The 23952-nt window shown below is 41.9% G+C and overlaps 3 protein-coding genes across 3 annotated transcripts in view; 2 read left to right on the forward strand and 1 right to left on the reverse strand.

The window, feature by feature from the left end:
* si:ch73-217b7.1 (ensconsin) overlaps positions 1–17488 on the forward strand; it is a gene marked incomplete in the record, with an annotated part of 29901 nt that extends 12413 nt beyond the window's left edge. Inside the window, 11 exon segments of the mRNA XM_035679324.1 lie at positions 11577–11725; positions 12601–12740; positions 12972–13201; positions 13329–13479; positions 13588–13747; positions 13852–13956; positions 14037–14087; positions 14182–14215; positions 14358–14475; positions 14566–14744; positions 15553–17488. Of these exon segments, the coding sequence (XP_035535217.1) occupies positions 11577–11725; positions 12601–12740; positions 12972–13201; positions 13329–13479; positions 13588–13747; positions 13852–13956; positions 14037–14087; positions 14182–14215; positions 14358–14475; positions 14566–14744; positions 15553–15563 (1328 nt within the window).
* Positions 17489–17583: 95 nt separating this feature from the next.
* Positions 17584–20463, reverse strand: armc1l (armadillo repeat containing 1, like). The gene is made up of 7 exons (XM_035679321.1): positions 20368–20463; positions 19806–19984; positions 19296–19387; positions 18927–19110; positions 18699–18815; positions 18371–18445; positions 17584–18237 (listed from the first exon to the last, which is right to left on the reverse strand). The coding sequence occupies exons 2-7, from the start codon at positions 19956–19958 to the stop codon at positions 18046–18048; spliced, it is 813 nt and encodes a 270-aa protein (XP_035535214.1). The 5' UTR covers positions 19959–19984; positions 20368–20463; the 3' UTR covers positions 17584–18045.
* Positions 20464–20541: 78 nt separating this feature from the next.
* mtfr2 (mitochondrial fission regulator 2) overlaps positions 20542–23952 on the forward strand; it is a 5945-nt gene continuing 2534 nt past the window's right edge. The window contains exons 1-4 of the mRNA XM_035679320.1: positions 20542–20707; positions 21938–22124; positions 22338–22442; positions 23089–23213. Of these exons, the coding sequence (XP_035535213.1) occupies positions 22032–22124; positions 22338–22442; positions 23089–23213 (323 nt within the window). The 5' untranslated portion in view covers positions 20542–20707; positions 21938–22031. The remainder of the gene's footprint in view (positions 20708–21937; positions 22125–22337; positions 22443–23088; positions 23214–23952) is intronic.

Raw genomic sequence — 23952 nt, forward strand, 5'->3', positions numbered from 1 at the left:
TACATTCGCGAATGGACACTTGGTCACGGGCATTATTCTTTACATAACGTGACGAAAAAGGAAATGTTGTGCACTGGTGCTCGAAGTGGGAAGTTTGTAAGGCAACAGGGTACATTAGCTATTAGTATAAATGCACATTAGCCGCTCATCACAGTCGACAGCTGGGGTTCATTTGCGGGGCTACCAAATATTTCACCTATTCGCTTTGCGCCGGAGGCTCTAATCTCGCGTTATCATCGAGCCTATCAGGACAGTGAGGTTGCTAAGAAGCCAAAACATCATTAATCCTTTTCCTCCCTGAAACGACCTCTGAATTGTATTTCTGTTGCACGCTGCAGAAAAAATCAAACCTGAGAGACTTAAATCACGTTCATTCAAACGTGTTTTCCAGGACCAGTTATGTCTGGAATACGGTCATGACTGTGGGTGTTGACTGATTGATTTGGACCACTTTGTTTGGTTATCATTTTTTTCTTTCTATTTCTGTGTGAAAATTAAATATAAAGTACAATTAAGAGAAAATACCACATTTTTAAAAGAGTTAGCACATAATAGGAAGCAAATGGTTCTTAATACATTTTTATCCAGGCACCTTAAACCAGCCGATTAGCACATCTATTTGTGGCCTTGAGTGGGGCTCATTGGGAAACAAGTGTTAGTCTTTTCCATTGACCTCTGACTTCAACTGGCTTTCACCTTTACTCAGAAACCTGATGGCCTCTTTAATCCACTGCACTAATTTACCATGACTTTACTTGCCTTTCAACTTCTGAAATCTGATTAATCACACAGACCAATCCGATCCATTTAATTTTCGTAAAAACATTGCAATTAGGCTCTGGTGCCATTCTTTTGTTTCCTCTCGTGTTATAGTGGATGCTACCACAACTTCTCTTCTTCCGTATGTTCTCGCCTACTGCCTCGTTCTCTCAGTGTCTCTAAATGAACCCTGTGGGTGTCGCTTTGGCCGTAGGGTATCACATCTCATACAATCCTCATTCTCTCTCTCCACTTCTCTTCGCGCATAGAGAATAGACATGTACGCTTTTACCTCACCACAGCATACCGATGCGACTTTATCCTGCTGCTGTAAATCCACACATTCCAAGACAGGACACTTATAACCATCTCTCTCTTATATACTCTCGCTCTCATATCTTCACCACCTTGAGGTCCGGCCTCATTCTGGTGTGCCGTCGCTCCTGCTCCTTTCTCCAGGTGCTCTTGTCTGAGTTCTCTCAGAGGTCTTCGCGCGCTCGCGGGACGCTCCCTTCGTTCCTTTCACTGAGATATATTACGAAGACATAATTTCTTTGTTCCTTCAACCACGGAAACACCACAGGAAGGACCAGATGTTAACCAGTTCGGGGTGGGTGGAGGGAGGAGGTGGATGCGAGGGGGCAATTTCATCTTCATCACCTGGCTTGAATCGATGACTAGGACTTACAATCGTAATGGGGTTATAGTGCGGGCGAAGATGTGCGAGGGAGAAGGCAGGAGGTGAGCAGTAGGTGAAATAATTGCAGGTAGGCGACATCTCTTACTTAGACAAGCAGCGACCTCGGCAGGGAATTATAAGCTAGAGACAATGACCAGCAAATGAGATTTCTCTCGCTCCTTTCTCTCTTCATATCTTTGTATGGGTTCAACTTATGACCTCACCTGATTTTGGATTGCGCAACATAGGAATGACCAGGGCACGATAGTAGATCCGCCTTTTTCTTGGATGGTCATTCTCATATCACTTGTACGGATAATAACTAGGATACCCATTGAGGATACAATCGAGCTCCAGTGTGGTGGTGTGGTATCATTGCTTCTCCTTCATGCCTATTAGCTCAATAGGTAGATTAGATGGTTAATTGAACAGTTTATGTGGAACTGCGAATAGTGTTGGGAGCCACAGACAAAGGGAACATTTGTAGTTTCTATTGATGGATGTGATAGCGAGTTAGTTAAAAGTTAAGTGTGAAATGTTCCAGTATTATTGTGCTCAATTCGACCACGAATCCAGGATTGTTGTTCTGAGCGCAGAATTCTATTATATAAACAGGGTTGTAGTCTCTCGCCAGAGACACACGTTGTACGTGCACTTTCTGCTTTCATACAGACTCCATCACTCAATCTTCCGTTCGTGTTAGAAGACTGGAGAGTGGCCCAGCTATGTTTATTCACCATTTATTCTTTCTAGGATGACACAGATAGAAACATACATCGTTAGCACTTAGACATAATACTTATTTTCTCTCTCTTATTCCATTATGTTTCACCAGGCGGGGCCTCGCTTAGGAGAGGCGTCTGCAATGGGACAAAATACAATCTTCTCGTAAGATATTCTTGCTGTGCACATAGTTCTGACACCTTGCAATTTTTATAAAGGCTAGTAAGGTCTGCGGATATGACTGCAGGGTACACCCTTGCCAATCGATGTGCCTAGCTCCGACATGATATAAGAGGAGGGAGGAGCGACTATTTTGGTTGCTTGCCCACGAATTAGATCTTCCTGCAACACATTCGAAAGTCCAGTGGTTTTCTTGGCAATGTTGTATTTAAGCGTCTCTCTCTCTTCGGCTCACCTTATTTTCGGACAACAAATGCAGTCACCGAGCAATTAATACGGACTTCGCTTGGATTTAAATTAAGATTTCGTTCTCTATCTTATCTATGGTTCATCATCATACAATTGGTAAATGTGGGCGTGACGGGCGTCTAAAGTGTTATGTTATCCAAAATGTTGAGTTACACTACGATGTAGTAAAATTCCACGGTTACACATTTGTGGTTTTGAATGAATGTCTCAATAACTATTATTGCCAAACATGAGCATAGCTACGTGCACCAGGTTTAGGTTGGACACACATATATAGAATCGTCCTTCTCCAGGATTCCTGTCATACTCTTGTGACCGTATCTACCTTCCTCCAGCACTCCACATTCAATCAATAGGTATAGTTCTCAGATAAGGGGTATTTGGTTTAGATAATCTGCCTAAACTTCATATAGGCTATCTTATATACAATCAGCATGCTATAGTCATTACTAGCTGCATTTGTGTGTTTACTGGTGTTCTTTATGTATTGGGGAATATAATTTTTGATATCGCATCAGGTGTATTAACAGCCTATATGTCGATCGAGACGGTTATGGATGAGGTAAGGATGGGTTGAGGTTGGGGGGTTGAAAACAAGTATGACGTTTTGGTATGGGAAGGTCAGATGTGACATTGTAAGATTTAATAGTTGTGGTATAAAGTAATAAATTGGATCGTCTTCCATATAAAAATCAGATAATTAGTCTTCTTTATACGCTTTTTTGCAAAGCTGTATTCGTCTTATCGCCTCATTTAATTGTGTACATGATATTGAAAAGACTGGTAAGAATTCAATTAATAACCCAGGATCATTAATATTTTGAGTGCTTATTACATCAGAGGATTCCAATGTCTTGTCACCATGGGTATAATACCTTACGGTCAATATAACGGCCTCACATGGACCACAGTTATTATTCTATTAATGATAATGGTGTACTAATCATAGAGACAGAAGTGGGGTGGAGGCGGGAGGCGCGAGCGAGGATATGAATACTCTTGCCATTTAGATGGTCTCTGCTCTTTTTACTACCAGTAACACCTGGGAAGTCGTTAAATTAAAAATGGAGTGCATGCCATACCAGGCCTGCAAAGGAGCTCCTAAATTCTCTCTATATGTAATGGTCTCATTTGTGTTTTACTGTTATTTAACCTAAGTGCTCCCAAAAACTCAAAGCAGTGCTGATTTCATAATTGTGCAATAAGTGTCTAAGTGGTTTTATTGAAAACACGTAGCAATTCTTGTTGGAGTAAAACTGGTGCCCAGACTGAAAGGGCAGGAGAAAGTGTCTGGGAGAACGAACAGGCTGCAGAGAAGTAAGACAGCTGAGAGATGGCCCTCAGGACTCTATAAAAGATGAATGTTGTAGGCACACAGGGCAGGTAGATAACCTGAGGGCGAGGAAGGAGCGTACCGCATGACTCGGTGGAGTAAGATCATTTGGATGTTTGATGATGGAATTACAACTTGGACAAACAGTGTATACTTGTAATGCAGTGAGATATAGAATAGGACAAGGCATATATTCTAGTTAATGAGTTTATGCCACTCACACATAAACACTACTTCATGCGCCATAGTGGTTGTCTTGGGTTAACTCAGTTCTTGTTATTGTCTAATACCATTTGGAATTATAGATACTTATTGTAGAATCCTGCCAAGCAACAGCACCAATTATTTCCACTATCAGGGCACTACTGCCTTTCACATGGTCCTGAATACAATCCAACAGGACACACACTTACTATAATTTCCTTCACAAGCACATAACATCCTTCAGGAGCTTTATCCGAGCTCAACCTCTAGTTTACAGCATTCCCATTGTGGAGCTCTTCTAAGTCTGAAACAAGGCCAGGGAAGTGCAAACAGAATCATGGGCTGAGTGAATCAGACCCATATATCTTTGATGCTGCAATAAACACACGAGGTTACCAAATTAAATGGAACTGTATTGGAGATTGCACTTACAATCTTTCCTCATCTGTATCTCTAACTCGTTCTATACGTCTCTGAATATGTGATTCTCCTATGGATATCTTGGGTTAACTACAATCTCTCTCATCGTCATCGCTTCCAATTCTTGAAATATATATGACGTCTCCTCACCATTTAAAATGCGACCTAATTAAATAGATTTCAACAATATTTTTTGATGTTCATATGGTTGCGACAGGGCTTACAGGATAGAACAGCCCCTCTACAAACATTCCAAATCAATAAGAGACAAAACTTCGAGGTTCCAAGACCTGGTGGGACAATGAATTGAAAATGTAATTGCCATTCAGCCAGTAGGGTCACAATCTTTAATGCACCTCCATGGCACTTAGCACCAACCTGGTGTGGAAGGGTGGGAGGGAGGGTGGAAAGACCCTCGAGCACTAGACAGCAATCACCAGGGTGTATAAACTAAAACAGAATATGTCAAATATTACGGAGTAACTTTCTCTCTTTGTTCGCCCTCTGCATTCACTTATCACACCCATACATATTCAAAAGCACTATGGGAAACTCAACATTTGGCATACGCTAGTGATCGAACACCAACATTGTCACACTGCTGACCTGTAAAACTATGTAATTTGAGATTGTGTGTGCATACATGCCAGCTTTATAGATGCATTTCAATAGTTTGTTATTTGTTGCATGGTTGGCATTAGGGGGCTTTAAATAGGGGTACATCACAGGCACACCAACATTTCATTTAACATCGATATCGTTGAGACAACAATAAAGCAGCAGTTTTTTTCTATAGTAGAATTTTCAAAGGGGAGCATATACACTTCCTTATAATTTATAATGGCAATATACTTTGACAGAGCCCAAAGGTATAAATAAGGCCCAAATCCTGCTTCGCCTTCTTATCAACTGTTTGCCCACATTTCCTATGGATCGACAACCTTACATACAGAATTTGGTGAGTTGGCTTCGATACTCTTTTAATTTTACAATCAAACGTTAAATAAATCATATTCTTAAAAATAGAATTGTGTTTTTATTTAAGTTGATGGGTAATGTAGGCCTGAAGTTTTTTAAATTGATAATAGATTAACAAACTAGAAAAATTATGATTTCTCGCATGCCAGAGGGAGGGTGATTCGGAGGGCCAGCAGTTTCGACGATCTCTGCTCTCAAATGCATCTACTGGACTGAATATACAAAAGTCGCTTAGAGGTGGGCACACCTAATAGTGGTTGAAGAGGCTCATAAGCAGCAAAGCAACTTTATCGGGTTTAAAAATAAGTCTTCCAGTCTCTCCACTCACACTACGAATCTCTTACGTTTTGTTACATTTGATCACAGTAGGGGTCTTTTACCGGCCAACACATAATTACTGTGGAGTGCTAATTAGCCAACGTTTTGAGGCTAAAGGATAGGATTGACACTACAGTTTCAAAGGTTCGTTACAGTAAAGTAATATTAATAATTATTATTCCACCGTCTCTCTATTAGAGCATGTGGTTAACAGCATTCATAGCTCGAAGCACTCGCGTGTATTATTCCATCTTCAGAGCCACTAATGGCTGCTTAGACCTTGCTATGAGATGAAATACTAAGATGTTTGAGCCTTATTGAGGATTTGTTGTATTTGGAATTTTGACGTGTAAATATTCAAGGTCGTCAGTTTATAATGTTTATCTTTTTATGATTTGTTTCTGTGCTTAAATTTAGCTTATATACCAGCTGGACAAATTCAACACCTTAATGTAATTTCTAGAAACAGGATTGCTCCACTTAACTACAGTCACTTTATTATAGACATAATTAAAGTTGGAGATAACATAAAAAAGATTAGATCTATCTGATATACCTGTATTGTGAATAGGGAACTACTGTATTGTATGAGAACGAGTTTCACGTTCATACACACTGCTGCTAGTTGATCAATTTTTAAGGGCCACCAGGTCAGATTTTATAGAACCTGGCCGATGCAGCAGTACTAACACTTTTACATGGGGACCAGCTCCTACCCACCAATGTGATTATGACTCAGCGACTGAAGAACCTATAGGGAACCAACGAATTTTCTTTATATTAAACTAGGTGAGGTTAGGATACAGCTAGGGCTACCAACTCATTCATTTTGTAAATTAAAGGCTAGTTTGTAAGAACCATATCGACAAAAATTACAATCAACAACCGGATTACTCCATCTGTCTGTCTACAATCACAGGCTATGGGGTTCCGTTATTTCATCGGCCAGGTTTGTTATTGGTGTGTATCACATCGCTAAGGTCGTTCCTGCTCAATATAACAGCGACTCCTATTACGCATGACACTAGCGGCGGGACGATAGTCCGACGTGACGAAGGTTCTGGTTGCTGCTTGCGTCAAATGTAATCACCACTTTCTTTGTTGGAGCGAATGATGGACAAATGAATGAAACCAGGGCTCGAATGCAGCAGATGTTTCTATCTGAGAAGAGGGACTTCGGATGAGGGGCCTTATTCCGATCCTGATTTATCTTAGTCTTTCTTGTGTTCTTGGGTGGTCTCCTGATAGTAGGTGCTAGTCGCTGGTAAAGCCATGGAAGGGCTAAGCTGGTAATACCACATATACAGCTGAAAGAAAAATCATTTACCAAAACCCTGGGTCCTGGCTGGTTTTGAATTTGTCTCCTATCTGATTAGTGCTTTCTTGTTTTTTTGTGCTCCAGCTCAAATCAGCTTCTGTGAGCATTTCCCTGTTCACGATAAGTTTCAACCAATGGATATTAGCCTTGTAGCTCTAGTGACTATCGCATCATCCATTGTTGCTTACAATTGTAATTAAATAAACCTTTCATGCACCCCCCCATCAGGGTACATTTTCAGACAGCTGCACTGAAAATCCACCACACCCTCCACATCAGACCCAGTGCGTGGTCCAGCTGCAGGTCAATCGATAACTCCCTGCACGTCACACAGGGGATTATCCATACCAGGCCGGATCACTTTCAGGGACATGTTTGGGGCTCGTAATCACCAACCAGGATACTATAGAATCTCGATAGCATATGACTATTTTTTATACATAACAGTATTGGGCAATCCTCTGTGCATTTCCATATATTGTGAAAAGTCCAATCCTCAGCAATTCTCTTTCACACATTTAACATCCTTAGACAATCGTCTTAATTCGACGCCTAGCGATTAATAGTTCTCTCTTGGAAGGTCAAATAAGACTTAAAGTCATTTTAGTGCTCGCCAAAATTTCTTTCCTCCACCTGTTTCCTGAATGCACCTGTGTTTGCTCTTGGTGTGCTTCACCGGAAATGTTTGAGCCGTCCAGTATATTTTTGTAAACCTTCACTCAAGTAGGTAACACTCAACAGGTACTTTGGTGCAGAAGTCAGCACGTCAGAGATGTTCAATACATCCACTTTTTTCCCTTTATTTTGCAGAGGTGGATAGAATATTAGCAACGATTTGCGTTTTATATTAAGCTCTACCCTAGACTCAATTGCCTCTTATTACATGGTTAAAACAAGTGCACGCACAAACCCCTGGTGAGATGTTGGCTGTTTGAGTTTAAACAGCTTATCAAGTTTCCCGCTTAGACACAACACACAGGAAGTGTCTGTGAAGAGTTGAAGTGTGTGTTAACATTTGGCAAATAGTGCTGTCAGTGTTGCTACTCTGGCATGACAATGATCCTTCCACATCTATACAGAGTGGGCTGTTGATACCAATTTAGTGTCCTGTACAATATCGTTCTTAGCTTTGTGTAAAACACTCAAGGCTTTTCCTGTAGGAAAGACGGTGGATGGGTGAGCAGTTGATGGGGCAGGGGGGCAGGGTTGGGTGGGATGGTGCAAAAGTCATGATATGGCCAAGTAACTGTCCTAATATTTATCCACAACTTGATACACGCGTGTATGGATTTTTGAAAACAGGCTAATCCACTCATTTTCAAGTCTGGGATATTAATGGTGTGTTGACAATGTGTACTAAGACACTGAAAGTGACATGGACTGACTTTCTCTTGTTAATGTCATGAGGAGAAGAAACATGTAAGTTGCCAAGACACTTATTTACATAACTTTGGTCACAGCTTTAAACGCAAGGTCAGGTTCTTGCGGTTACCTCATGCTGACATAGTTTTATCGTTATCAACACCTCGAAGGCGTCCTCTAATACTGTACATGCACCAATCTATATTTTGATTACTCGTGTAAAGTAAGCTTGTAGATACTTTGCTAATCAGGTGGTACCGCCTCAGCTTTCACAGTTCCAAAGGTAGATGCCTCAAGTATTGCAACACGGTTTCTCCGATCCTTGACTAAAATACATATCAGTTACGCATGTTATTTGACATTGCCCCTTAAAATGTAAAACAGATGCAAAATGGGTTATTAAACAAACTGTCATGAGTCGGAAGACAAAGTTGAAGCAGAAAGAGGTTTGAGGGTTCCAAAACATCAAGACCATAATGAGAAAGACCAGAGACGAAGAAGATGCATCTTGGGCCTTGTGAGTGTCAGGTGCGGTATTCTGGATTCTGGGGTTTGAATTAAATCTACAGCGAATTACACCTAAATTCCATAACACCAAGTTTTCTCGCGAACTGAAAGTGCCACCGAAATATACTTGTTGCAAAGACCATGGCCATTTTGGCTCGTGAGCAAAGCACAGCAGAACAACAGTCGCTCGAGTCCATTGGTCTAAGCAACACTGCAGGTCAAACACTTGATACCTTCTGTATCAGAAAGTTGGGGGAATGGCGATTCAGGACATATAATTACCTAAAAAACCCCGACACCAGGTGTATATACCACCTATTTATTTAATGCTGTTAATCACACAGTTCACAGCCCATTAATACAGAAGCCCAGACGCCAGTACTCCTGGAGTGCGTCATTTTTACCAGGTACCCAGGGGATGGGACCCACTAGGGGCTGTGGTTTCCCTAAACAAAACCATTGGGGGAAATGTTATTGGCTTAAGGGAGCCCTTTTCTTAATTTCGTTTATGACTTAAGTGACAGATTTCATAATTACAAGTGTCTCAAAACTGTACAATGGGAACCCAGAAGCACAGTAGCAACGATAACACAAAGAGGGAGGGAATCACCAAAAGAGCTTTTGTGTCAAAACAATGGTCACTTTTTGGAATGATTCTATTTTGGCTGATTCTCACCTTGTTCTCAGGGAGAACTTTTTATAACAATTCTCTGTCTGTATTATGTGTTTGTGCAAATTGCAATCATACAGTACTTAAAGGCTCTTTTAAAAAACAAATTTCCAGGGTGTCTTTTTTGTCCCCATAGCGTTTGGCCATTGTTCGATCATTACAGAACCTTGTGGCATTCCGTCAGTATAACAATGGATGGAAAATTATGTGATTTCTCTGGTAAGTATACCAAGAACCGGTTCGGGTACTCTAAACATTAGTGCAATACACAGATGAAGGTGCCTTCACATGGCTGAGCAACACACGCACGCACACATCACACTGAGCGTTCATCTCATGTTAAACTGAGAAATGGACTGGCGTATTACCTGTACTTACAGCTGAGCAAAAAGATTAGGTCCCTTGGTCCGTTTAGGCTTCCACTTAGTGCAACTAGGTTCTCTGTGGAATTTGGTTACCAATATATTACCCTTGATTGGCTATAACTAACGAGCGGCACAAAACCTGTATGCACACTCAACTGCAGAGCATGCTAGTGCCACGTGCTAAAAATACAGTAGCCGTAACAGTCACGAGGGAAGAAGTGCTTTAGACCGGCTTTAGGCAAGGCAGACTACGTCTGCTGTGCTGAACTGCCCTTTAACTGCCACATTCGACACCTAGTATCACACTCACAAGCTGCACACAACACACCGCACATTCTGCATATTGGACATGCAAAGATGATTGTGGAAAAGCCAGGGGGTCTTGTTTGGCCTCCGAAAAACCTTAACTAAATTCTACTGTGAGCAGCACACACACACACACCACACACACACACCAGACACACGACACACCACACACACACACACACAACAACGCACACACACACACACAGTGGTATAAACAAGTAAGCTGTTCAGGAAGTATTCCCCTATTGATATCATTCCCTGTCTCCCTCTATTGTTACCATGGCAACAATGACTTTAGATACTTTGTGTGTGTGTGTGACTGTGTGTCTGTTTTCAACCAAATCTACCTTTCTACCGGTTTCCATTGTTTAAAGGAAGTTTGTTTTTCTTGTGTGTTTTTTGGAATAATCACACTCATACACTACACAAGATCACACTCACATTTACTCACACAACACAATCGTTTGTCTTTCTGTAACCTGCGCATGTATATATTGAAGACTGTCTGCAGTGTGTAAAGTTGCACTTCTTGCGTATGTTTTGTGTATTTTGCTGCATGCTCACGTCTGTGTGGTGTCGGTGTCTAATGCATCCATTATTAGTATTTTAGTCTGACTGAATGACAAAGTAGAGATGCTTCCACCACTGGGAGTTTTTAGAGTGAGAATTGATTTTCCAAACCACTCCTATCTAGATGCCTTAAAGAAGTAATATAGCACAAAGTGAATGGAACATTTTTCATATTGTGTTGTGGTTTTTAAAGTTGGCAAAACAACATTTTCCCAGTCTTTAACCTGACCAGTCAACCCTACTAAATACTTCTCTTAAAACACAACGTTAATTTGTTTGACCTACAATTCCCAAGTGATGGTTGCAGTATATTAGCTTGTATAGTTGTTGGGCTTCCAGTCAGTAGCACTAATGCCTTCTTTTTCTTCTTCTCTGTTTCTACCAAACATCTTCTTTTCATTCCTCTCAATCCTCCGCTGGTCCTACCAAACGCACGGCTTCCATTTATTAATTCCTCTGACATCCTTGTCATTCCTGCCTCTTTCCCGATCTCCTGCTCTGTTCTCCTGTTTATCAAACCCTCACACTCTGACGTTCCATAAATCCTCACACTGCCCTGATCATTACCTTCCTCAAAACGCTCCGAACTCCCACCTCGTACATTACCGTAGCCATGCCTGTGTGTCCTCGCTCAGTGTCCTGCCACCCCATGGGCTCCATGTCCTTCAAGGCCCTGCAGGCCCAGCCACTTCCTCACTGCCGCAGCCATGAGAGAAACCTTAGCAGGGAGACGGCCTCGTCTTCCTCCAAGACTGCCCGCAGGAGGACCATCGGCGCCCCACAGGTGGGTTAAGTCATCAACCTGCACCTACGTTTGACTGAGTATTTTGATAATGTAAAAATAATTTAACCTTATCTTATAACCTCCTTGATTTTATCTGCTTTAAATATCTGATCTTGATGTTGACAGATTGTCTCTGTGAGCCTGTGCATGCGCAACTGTGGTGCTTTTTGCTCCTTTCCTCTTGTTCATCATTTTCATGTTGATGATGTCCCAGATCAGTCAGACACAATATATCAGAGTATCTGTATTGCTCTGCTCCTTACACTCACACACCACTGTACCCACTGTCCATCTGTCTGCTGCTGTGTCGCAGCTTATTCCATTAAGGTCTTAGAAGGAGGACATCTTCTGTACTTTCTATTCCACACAGTGACCACACAAACACATTCATAATCTAGAGCCCATCCAGCATACCTGTGATATACCAGTTATACCACTCATACCACTCATGTGCCATAATGTCTAGGCACAGTGTACTGTAGGTTAGTATTAACGTGAGTGAGGGTTTGGTTCCCTTCACATCAAACTACAATCGTTTTTGCCTTCTCTGCAAAAAGGAGATCATAAATATCTTGTGAGTGGGTCTGAGTGAGAAAAGGTTGACTTTTTAATTCTGGCAGTTACAGTAGGGTTTTTTTATGGTAGTGTCACTGCTTGGTGCCAGAGGTTATGCACAGCCAAAGGAAGGATGTCTGAGTCTAATCCTGTTACTGATCATCTTCCTCTACCGTTAGTAGGGCACCTGAATCTGGGCACCTTCTGTACTACCTGATTACTTATTGTGTTGCGTAGGACACTTCAATGAAGAGACATCCTGTCCATTTTGAATAGTAATCTTTCATCTCTTTGTTTCCCTCCATCTCCTGCACAAATAGCATAAGGACCGGGATAATGTCAGGAAGTCATGGAGCAATCTGTCACTCCCATTGGCTCCCATATTGACTTTGCCCCCCAACAAGCACTCCTCCTCCCCAGGCAAGAAGAACAGCAAAGTGACAGCACCCTCTCCTGGCAGGTAGGAGAACGCGCCTATGAGAGCTGACTAAATGAGGTACATAAGCAGATTTGTGACAGCAGGAAGAGGGTGTCACAGCTTTGCAAGGTTTTGGGCAAGTATATATGTGACTGTTTTTTTCATGCTGAGCTTATTTTACTACTGTTGAATAAAGGTAAGATAACAAAGTTCCATGAAAACTATTTTGGCCAGTAATTTGTAGCCAAATGCTCATCTCCTTCCTGCACACAGGCCTCCACAAAAGTCAGCAGGGCGGCCCCCGACCCCCAAACTGTTGAAGTCTCCGGGGCCAGACGACCCTGGAAATCTTCGACCTTTCAGGATCACACCCGAAATCCCTCAACCCACCAGAGCTCACGAAGGGGAGGAGAAAGAGCAGGTCCTCAGTCCTCCTCAGCCTCGACCCCAGCCACTAGGTCAGAACAAGACCAACAGTGAGCAGACACCAGCAGCAGCCAGCGGTCAGTTACCACTTTCTAACACCTAAAGTGCTATTATCACAGTTTTTACTGGCTGAATAAGCTGGGAATGGAAACTGCTGTTTGTTAGATTATCAATATATATAATTTAAATTAAAATGCTTTCTAGAGAGTGTAAGCAGTCCTCCAGCCTACAAGCCCTCAGCAGGCACCACAGATCCAGAGGAGGCGAGTCGTATCATGGCTGAGAATCGTCGACTGGCCCGCGAGCAAAGAGAGAAAGAGGAAGAGGAGCGCAGGCAACAGGAGGAACAGGCGAGGTACGCTGACTGTGCTACATGTCAAAATGTGTGAGAGTGCAAGGAGTTGGATAATACTGGTGTGTATATCTACATCCTTGACTGTGATTCATTTCCGTGTCTGTACAGGTTAGCGAAGGAGGAGATGGCTCGCCGTAAGGCAGAAGAGCGAGCAAAGAGAGAGGAGGAGGCTCAACGTCAGGCGGAGGAGAGAAGAAGAAAGGAGGAAGAGGAGAGAAAGGAGGAGGAAGAGAGACTACAGAAAGAGAGAGAGGAGGCAGAGAGACAGGTCAGAGAAAGTGTATAAGTGAACTTGGCAGACCCACCCTAGAAGTCTGTCAGTCTCACAATAAAATAAAAGCGTGTGTGTGTGTGTGTGTGTGTGTGTGTTAGAAAGAGGAGGAAGAGTCTCGACAGAGAGAGGAGGCAGAGCGACTGAGGCAGGAGAGAGAGAAACACTTCCAGAAAGAGGAGGCTGAACGCCTGGAGAGGAAAAAGGTGATGCATGTTCACGCACATATGTAATATTTCATATTATTCCTCATGCACAGTGCAAGTAAAACTCTTCTTTCCATCAGCGTCTGGAGGAGATCATGAAGAGAACAAGACGTTCAGACACAGCAGAGAAGGTAACGGCTAAGAGAAATACCATATCTGACTAACCATGAATAGTCTATGTTGTTCTTGAGTATTCATTGTCTTTCTATTCTTTCCCATCTCTAGAAAGTTGTTCCTAACAGGAATGGAGACAATGCAGGTAACTAATGTATTCTATAATCATACATTTCTACATTCTTCCATTATTTTGATAAATGACTGCAGAATTATTACTTTTGTTCCTGTGTCATATATCCACTCTAGTCGTTCTGAATGCTGTGTTGGTTTTCTCTTATCTTTAGCAGCTCCTAGTCCATCTGCAGTGACTGTGTCACCGGCACACAATAGCAACGGCAACGGTCGCCAACCTGACCCCAACCCAGACCCCAACCCCACCGCACTGAGCCGTCCTGACCAGACGTAAATGTTATGCAAATCTTCACATTAATCCATTACTGTAGTGAGGGCAACATTTTGAATCATTCTCCTTTGTATCCTTTGTTTTTCCAGGGAGAACGGGGAGTTTGAGGAGGTGATTGTTCTGCCTTCACATTCCAGGTTGTCTCCTCCTGAGGGAGAGGAGCAGCAGCAGGAGGAGGAAGAGAGAGTTCCTGTCGTAGCCTTCCGGGAGAACGGTCTCCTAAAGCCCCTAAGTGGAATAGAGGATATATCAGCCCAGCAAGGACCAGGTCTATAAGCATCCTCTTTCTGCACTTGCTTCTATTAATTTTCATCATCATTCATTTATTCTCTTGATATATTTACAGAGGATGCCGCTCACTGTGTTTAGCTTTTGGTGTGAGTTACTACTGAGCCTGTGAAAATCTTTGTATTTTGTCTACTGTGGTTCTGAAAGGAGCTTTCCAGAGTTTGTGAAAATATCTTGGAGTGAGCTTGAGACTTATCATTTTTGTTAGAAAACCTGCAATAGACATTTCTGGTGTGTTGATGTGTGTCTAATCACATGGAGGATCTAATCAAACAATATTAAGGAAATGTAGGATCAAACTTCTCTGGAGCATCACCCGTACTAAAGACTGAAAATGAAGACACCTCAGCCTCTGCTGCATTGACTCAATAGACTTAAACCTTTGTTTTACTGCTTCTCACATGACAAGTGCAAGTTTATCACACATTTCCTGTTTTCTAACTGTGTGTGGCTTTTACTTTTATTTCTTCGCTGTATCTCCTCCTGGTCTTCATCTGTCGTTTTTCTTACTTTGAGCTTCACACACTGTACCTCCATTGTTAGCTGAAATGGGCAGTTGGCTTCATTTACATTTAAATTTACATTTGTGAAATTTGGCAGATGGTGCTATCCAGAGCAACTTAAAATACTAGTCAGTGTTCAATTTTAAGACAAGACCATCAGACCAGGTTAAAACATTGCAGCTAGTAAAAGAGGAGGTACAGGTTATGTAACTTTAATGTGCTGGACTAAGTAGCTTCAGCGCATACAGTTTTTCAGCTGGCGTTTTTCTCTGTTGCTGTTTTCAGATGTTGCCTGATGCCCCGATAGACCGAGATGATTCCACGCCTAGAGAGACAGGAAGTGAGACGGCCAGAGAGAGGTAACACAGAGCTGTTGGACTAAATCAAAGGAAGGAGTCGCAGCATCACAGCCAAGACCCTCCCCGAGGTTTACTTTGTCACCCTCCCCACGACAGAAGAGCACTGAAGCCATTTCCCAAAGATGGTGTCTCCAAAGATCTACCTAAAGCATCTCCAGAGAGAAGTTACTCGTCCCTCAACAAACTCTATGGGGGACAGATCCGTCTCCCTGTCTCCGACTATGATTACACTCGGTCATAATGTTCCGTGTACAGCCCCAACTACCCCTCATTCTGAAGCAAAAATCCTGAAATCACAAGAGGGCTTTGAAGGCCTATTCCACCTTGTGACTCTCTTGTGATGTGTGCGTTTCTGTGTGTGTGAATGAGAGACTAATAATAATGTAAACTGAGATCAGCTGTAAAGTCTTCAGCCCTGATACTTGAAGAGTTTTTTTTTTTTTTTTTTTCTGTCGCTGTAGAACACACTGTAATCAGACTGACAAAATCAGTGACGTTTATAACTGGAACTCTCACAACAGGCTCCGAATTACAAGGTCTCATTAATGCATTTCCTCTCTTTATCCTGAATCTTAGAATTGTCATGTTTCAACATTTCTACTGAAATGTTACACAAGAGATGGGATGTAGGTGTGATATCAGTGCATGAAGTTGTATTAAGACTACAGGAAAGTTCACGTCATGTAATATATTTTTGCTGTGTCTACAGTGCTTAAGACTGGAGGTTATTACTGGGGTGAGGCAGGGGCGTTGGAGCATCATGGAGTTTGAGTTAAATAATAAGAAAATGAAAATACTGTCTCAGTTGATAATTAGGTTGTAAACTAATGATTTTTTGTTTAGTTTTATTTAATTGCTGTACAGATAAAAATGTGATTCTTTGTTTCGTCCTCATCCTTACTTTCTGCTCAAATTGAGAAAAAAAAAGAATCAGCTTTGACGTCAAGTCTTTCCCTTTCATTTGTCAATGCTGCATGCTACGTCCTGTCGCACCGTGTAACCTGGTGGGCAGTGTTGGAGGACTCCACTGTAGCTTAGCCGCCTTGTGTTGGTGGTTAACTTTTGTTTTGGCCAAAGTACAAAATGGATTAAAATAATTATGAATTATTGTTAATTCTGCAGATCTGATCTTTTTGATGAAGGATTTAAGAAGAAATGCTGCTTATTTTGATGTTCCTTTGCCTTACCGCATCGTATGAAGAATGAGGTGACTTGACTGTACTCATCCTTACTGAAATGAAGATATACGCATTCCCAGTATGGCATTCTGGCCACGCCCGTAATCTCCAGTGGCTTTCTTTTCTTGATATGTTAAAAGTATGAAAGATCATGCTAAAAATGCTGTCTGTTTTATCATCATACAAGAGCTATAATGTCATGTTCATACAGGTTTTCATGACAGGGATTCAAGTAAAACCCTGCAACCCAAACATTACACTTCTGTGATAGTCCATCTTTTCTCATCTTTCTTCGTATTCTGTTCTGAAACCTTTGCACTTAGTTTCCTCTTCATGTTCAAATCTTGCCGTTCTACCAAAATGGAGGGAAACTTCAGAAGGATTAACCATGTCTTTGGTTATGTATGCTGGTTTCTGCCAGTGCATAGCATTATACGTTATCAACATGGTAACTTGAAAAATGCATTGCTTAAACAGAAGCAAAATCACTTGTAAATGACATTATACATAGATATCCTATAAATTATGTTTAAAAGTTGATATATTTTACTAAGACTGACGAGGCTTTGAAAATTACCAAGCCCTTTACATCAGAAGAGGGGCTGTGGATGAGATCGTTGAACCACTGTAAAAATGAAATCACTGTACAACTCTTGCAGCCGTACTGTTTCGCAAGTAAATAAAACTTTTTGAATTGATTACCTATTCGCTGATGTGCTATGTGTGCAATGATTGTCATCCTTTATCCAAATACAGAAAAATAATGGGGAAATTCACAGTGCACATTGAATACTTTGTAGTTTTATTTTAGCATAAAATACAACTACCAACAAACAGCAGGATATACATAAATACTTTACCCAACTGTATAGAAAAGTAGCACTTTTTTTTTTATTTTACACGCAGATAGAAAATGGACAGTTTGAAAAGTCAGACAGAAAATATTTACATTTAATAGGAATCCTGTATAGAAAACAGCATTCCAGAGACAAAATATTTTTTTCAAGTGTGTGTGTGCCTCCAATCCACTAAGTAAGCACCACAGAGGTAAAAGGAGAAGTAGTTTTTCAGAAGAATTAATGGCAAGTTGGTGAAATTCAGACCATTCACACGTAGCCAGGATGTTGGCCTGCGATGTGTAAACATCCAGTAATGTCCACTCCAGTAACACACAGCAGTAGGGGAATTCTTATAACACAACTTTGCATCACTGCATCTCCAGGAATCAAACTGCACCGGTTTCACCAGTAGAAGGTTTTGGTGAGGAAGCTGGCGGCAGTGTTGAGCCAGCTTCCACTAGAATCTTCCTTCGCTGTTGTGCGGGAAATTGCTCGGTCAACCTCTCTCTCTGGGCTGTCGTCCTCGGGGAGGTAGTCTGGTATAGCCGAGTTTTGCTGCACCTCCACTCCAGATGAGCTCAAAGGGATAAAAACCTGAAGCGAGACGTTGAAAGTTCAGCGTGAATACAGTTCCACAGTTATGGGTTTATTCTCCCCCTGGATAAAATAGTTATATAACGGTTAAGTCTTTAACAGTCAAAAGGCATGCTCTATGAGCACTACTCACCTCTTCTCCTGCCTCATTCTTCACCACCTGTTGGGCTGACAACACCTTAGTGGCAGCAATGGCCGATGCCAGACTCTGCAAATTAGGAAAATCAGAGGAGGAGGTGACTGGAATTAATCAACCAGAGATCAGATCTACTTTTTCCCCCTCCACATTCATGCATTGTGTGTGTGTGTGTGTGTGTGTATCAGTGGCTTTAACAATCCAATAACACAAATGTTGAATATGACTAGAGGGATAAACTCACATTTTAACAGACCAGTAGCTTCTTGAGCTGACACTGATAATAAATGTCGTGTGTGTGTGTGTGTGTGTGTGTGTGTGTTACCTCAGTGGGCAGGTCTGAACGGATGCGGACGGTGCATCTCTTGGAAGCCATCTGGAAGGTGAAGCTGATCACTCCTCTGATCTTCAGAAGAGCCTGCTCACACAAGCCTCGCTGGTCCTTGATAATCGAGGGAGACTGTATTAGTTCATTTTCTGGGAATAACAACAACCGCTACTGTCATGCAAGGAGTGTGTGTGTGTGTGTGTGTGTGCGCGTCAGCCTACTCACAGTGCTGTCGAGCCCCTGGATGTGCAGAGTGACAGACTTGGCCTTCTTGTTGGAGGAGTTGATGAAGAACTGGGATTTCTTTCTCCTCTCCCTCTCAGGTGTGCGTGGCACAGGATTAGCAGGTGCGCTCAGAATGTCCAACACCTCCTGAGCCAATGAAGTGATATCAACAGACAGGCCCTCCCTATATGGACACATATCAGATTTAATGTAGCCTGGTTACAGACACAGACACAGTTGACAGTTCAAGCAAGTATCATTGAAAGTTTCAGGTCCAATCACATAAACATGCAATAAAATACAGACAGTTCAGGAAAACACGAGTGCACATCTGGCACGAGTCACCAAGATCGTGTAAAATCCCCTCACCTCCCAACGAGATTCTCCAAGCTCACCATCATACCCAGTTCATTCTTCATGGTGGGGATGTTGGGGGACAACTCAGCCAAGTAACGCAGGGTCTGAGGACAAAGGAAGACAGAACAGGGATTAAAATGTACACTACATGTGTGCAAACATGCTCACCCAGCTATGTTAGAACTACCTATTACACAAGGTGCTCTGAAGTGTTGTCTTATTTCATATTTAAAGTTTTTATACAAGCCATAAGTTTTCAATTTTTTTAAGTAAGGTATGTAAATACATTTCAGAGACTAGAAACCTGCTTGATTTTGATTATCCATAAGAGTGAACATTTAGTGTTAGTTTATGTGAGATGAACTCTCAAATTACAGATGTTGCAGCATCAAAAATTCAAACAGTCTCACCAGTAGTAACATCACATTAAAGACAATAATAAAAACTAATTCATCGGCCGTCAGTGAAGAGTTAGCAGGAGTTACAGCACTTCACCACAGCTGTCCTGCCTCTTTCACCCACCTGGAGAGTTGCAAACAGCACGTCTGGATTCTGGTGGTCCAGGAAGAGAACCAGCCCGGGGAGACAGCCCTGGTCCTGGACGATCACCTCTCGGTTCTGCGGCTCAGAAGCCAGGTCCCGCAGCTGACTCACCACCGACAGTGCGTCCATCATCTTCGTTAACTTCAGCACACCTGAAACTGAGAGGCAACGCCATTCAGCGAAGCGAGTGACGGACTTTAAAGGTTAACGTTAAAGCCATGCTCGATAAAAACATGTAAAGTATGAACCCAGAGGACGTTAACTAGATCTAACTGGTTGTTTTTAGATATGTTACGATCTCTCAAGGTTAGTTTATAAACGTTCAAACGCTCAAATAGAAGCGCGAGCGTTACCGTTGTGGCCGGTGAGCTAAAGAAGCTAACTGTTAGCTACTTTTGAAACGTGAGGCAGCTGGCCGATTTTCAAAATAAAACAACATTTTTTAACTTTAAATCGTGTCGTTGTCACAAGTACTAATACTATAAACGCGTTGAAGGTACAATAAATTCTGTTTAGGTGAAGTTTTTCGGTGTTTTCTTACCCGGGACAACAAGACGCTCGTGTACAAATACAAACTTGGTGCTGGGCAGATTTCCTCACATGCCATTGGTCAACCAGCAGTTGCCTACACTGCTCGGTCGCCCACTCCCATTGGCTCCTCATGCTCGTTCTGCATTTACAGCCAATCAGAGGAGGTTTTGTTGCTGCGGCTTTATTTGACTTTACAGCCTTTGCTGCCTGGATGCGTGAGCTCGAGGGGAAGCTGCAAGTTCTCAACGCTAGTGTTTATCTGCAGTTTCACTTTATAACATTGCTTATCATGGAGAATTGCGGACGAGTGTAGCTGCTAATTGACGTTTCGACAAGACAACGAGTCCGAGGTAAGTGCACACATATTTCCGCTTATCCCGCATGTTTCCTGGCGTCGCGCATTTTTACTTTTGATGAGCCACGCAGCTTCAGAGGGGACACACTGCGGTTCCTGTGCGGGCTACCTGCGCTGTCCTCAGCAGAAGGTTACTCCTTTTTAGGTTCAAACTAAAATCCACTTTAAACCTTTAAACCGTGCACATCCAGTGCGATTGTAACGTTACAGCCGAGTCAGCGTTCATCGGTACAGAGGGAGAAAACTGGCTCCCTGAGCATCAGTGTGTGATGCCACCAGGTGACACTTCACTTAACAGTTGTAATGCAATAATGGAGTCCAGGATCCGTATGACATTGAGTAGTTTAATTTGAATTTAGCGCCTCCAACTCTGAAAATGTCCTGATTAAAACCACAGTGGGTGTTTTCTGTGCTTGCAGCCGTTATATTATTACATCATCACCAACTTACAGTGCAGCTTCATGAGAGGCTTGTTAAATTCATACATTTAGCTGGATGTTATCATCAGGCATTGCACAATATGGACATTTTGGCCAAACTCATTGTGATACACAATATTAAGATAAGATAAGATAAACTTTATTGATCCCACACTGGGGAAATGCACTTGTTACAGCAGCTCCAGATATAACATAGCAGATAAGAAAAAAGAAATGCACATTAAATAACAAAATAAAAGAGACAAATACAAGATATCAAGAAAACCCTAACAATATGCTTCATACTTGCATATAGGTTCACTAAAACATACTGGAATCACTTAACCTCACATTCTGTTAAGAAACACATACTTATTGCATCACAGATAGCCACCTTATCTTCTTCTTCTTTATTTTAGAATCTATTTTATTTCCACACATCTAGTAGTATTTTTTATGTGGGGGATACAACGGGCAAGCCAAGCCATGGTGACAGGGTAAGGATTTTGGAGAAAGAGGGAGCCCTCTTGTGCCCTTGTTCAAAATAAATCCAGAAATCAATATAGGACTGTATGCTGGCGAGCTACACAGCTTTGTCAAGTCAAGCCATGTGAGGATATTCACGTTTATTACGATAATGGAAATGTTTTTATCACAGTACACAATATCACATATCAGGTGACAGTAGTCTGATTTGGAGACTATAACTACACTACATTTCTGGCTTGATTTGTGGTCTTTCAAGTACTGACTTTCAGTGGTTCTCTTTTATAGCATTAAGTGTTGTATGTTTTGTTTCGTTTCAGGTGTAAAGTATGTGACTGAGTGGCAACTATTCTGTGTTGGCGTCTTATCAAGTCAGTCAGCAGAAAAAGCTGCTTTGCAGTCATCAGCTGGTGCATGAAAAAGTCCTTGTCTGCAATGTCTTTAGTGGAGGATATCCTGGATGTGCTGCGTATTGTCCTAGAGTACTTTGGAGTTGCTCCAGACATGGTGAGTTCAGTGCACACACACACATGTGCTACATGTGCTACATTAGTAACATGATGTTACTAATTTTTAAACTGCGATCCAGGGATATCAAGGGGCATGGCAGTTGTTTGCTGTAAAGTCACCAGTATTGTTACTTCACTAGTAAATTTGTAAGGACGGCAATTTTCAACCAAGGTTGTTTTTGTGTGTTTGTGTGTGCCATCTTGCCTGTAGCTGGTTCCAGTGTGGGACAGTCAGCTGTGCGGTCAGTATCGCAGCATTGTGCGGATGATTGGGACCAACCTCCCACTGGAACCTACACCGCGGGTCCACTTTGAGGTACCATCACTACTGTTTTCTAACGGACTCACTTAAAATCACTCATCATTATTATGATATTGATGATGATATTAGTCTTTAATTGGTCAAATACAACTATGTGCTTTTTGATAGCTAATAGCTAACATTGATAAAGACAAAATATAACCCGATTCAAATTATGTTTGTCACATAGTACTTCCTAAACAAAAGCAAAACTGTATGCGGTATTTAGTAGAGCTAAAGTGTATTTGTAATGTGTAAACTTTTTTTTTTGGCCTTTATATTGCCTTTATTTGATAGGGACAGCCAAAGATAGACAGGAAAAGTGGGTAGAGAGAGTGGGGATGACACGCAGCAAAGGGCCGCAGGTCGGATCCGAACCCTGGGCCGCTGCAGCAAGGACTCAGCCTCAGTACATGGGTCGCCAGCTCTACCCACTGAGCTAACCCGGCGCCTGTGTAAACTTTTTTTGTTTCAACCTGAAACAAGACATTCAGTTTTTGCCCCATCCTCTTACTTCTGCAAAATCACATTTGCATTTTGACACAATTTAAGCCATCAGTTACTATATTTGATTTAATTAATAACTTATGCAATTGTCTATTATTAGCCATGCAGTCTACATCGCAGTGTGTGACCCTCCGCGTCCATGTTTCGTTCTTAGGTCCCTCTGCTCAACTATAGGCCCCATGGTTATGTCGACATTCCCGTGGATACTCCTGCCATCCCCTCCTTTGCCGACGTCCTGTCGGTGTTTGAGGATGAGGGCAACAGCTTTGCCAAGACCAGGTAAGAGCACAAATGGACAAAATGCAAACAAAGATTATTCAAGTTCACAATCTTTATTTGTCCCCGAGGGGCAATCAAGTTTGCTGCAGTAGCAATAAAAAAAATAACAACAACAACAGCAGCAGCAGCACAGGGTGAGACCTACGGATAGATACTGTTTCCTAGTGCAGGTTTACAGTGAAAAATAACAATGAAATCTTTTGTCCTAATATAAGCAAAACTGTGGATAGAATATTTCATAAAATGCAATGAGTCAAAGAGTACATGTATGAGTCCAGTGTAGCATTGGAACAAGAGAGCCAGAAGCTCAGGGTGCCACTCCAGCTGCCACAGTAGCTGAGACTATAAAGACCAGCAGAAACCTGGGTGCTCTGCTGCCGTCAGTTTCACTTTGGACAGTATTTTTTTGTTGGATTCTGATGCCAAAAACAGCAGAGAGGAATGAATGGATTGTGTGTGAAACAATTTCTACCCAGAAGAAAGAAGTAAGTGTTTCTGCCAGGTAATGTTTTTGTGTATCTGTGTATGGCTAGCAAGGTACTAATTTACTGTATACGTTTTCTGTGGTTAGTGTAGCTGCCAAGTTCCCCTTACAAAACGCACAACTTGAGCTGTTGGTCAGTCGATTATTGCATTATTTCATGAAATACATATTGGGTTTGTACTCGTCCCAAGCAAGCAGAACAGCTTGATTACTGTAGACAGATGTAGTATGTATAATAGGTTGATGATGCCAGAT

Source organism: Morone saxatilis, unplaced genomic scaffold (assembly GCF_004916995.1).
Source record: "Morone saxatilis isolate NCDOM2014 unplaced genomic scaffold, NCSU_SB_2.0 Contig7, whole genome shotgun sequence".
Lineage (NCBI taxonomy): Eukaryota > Metazoa > Chordata > Actinopteri > Moronidae > Morone > Morone saxatilis.

Excerpts from the sequence above, each read along its gene's own strand:
- armc1l (XM_035679321.1), bottom strand. The coding sequence starts at position 19,958 with ATGATGGACGCACTGTCGGTGGTGAGTCAGCTGCGGGACCTGGCTTCT. Across the intron at positions 18,816-18,926 it reads TCCAGGGGCTCGACAGCACT|GACCAGCGAGGCTTGTGTGA; the intron begins GTGAGTAGGCTG and ends TCGATTATCAAG. Across the intron at positions 18,238-18,370 it reads AGAATGAGGCAGGAGAAGAG|GTTTTTATCCCTTTGAGCTC; the intron begins GTGAGTAGTGCT and ends GTCTCGCTTCAG.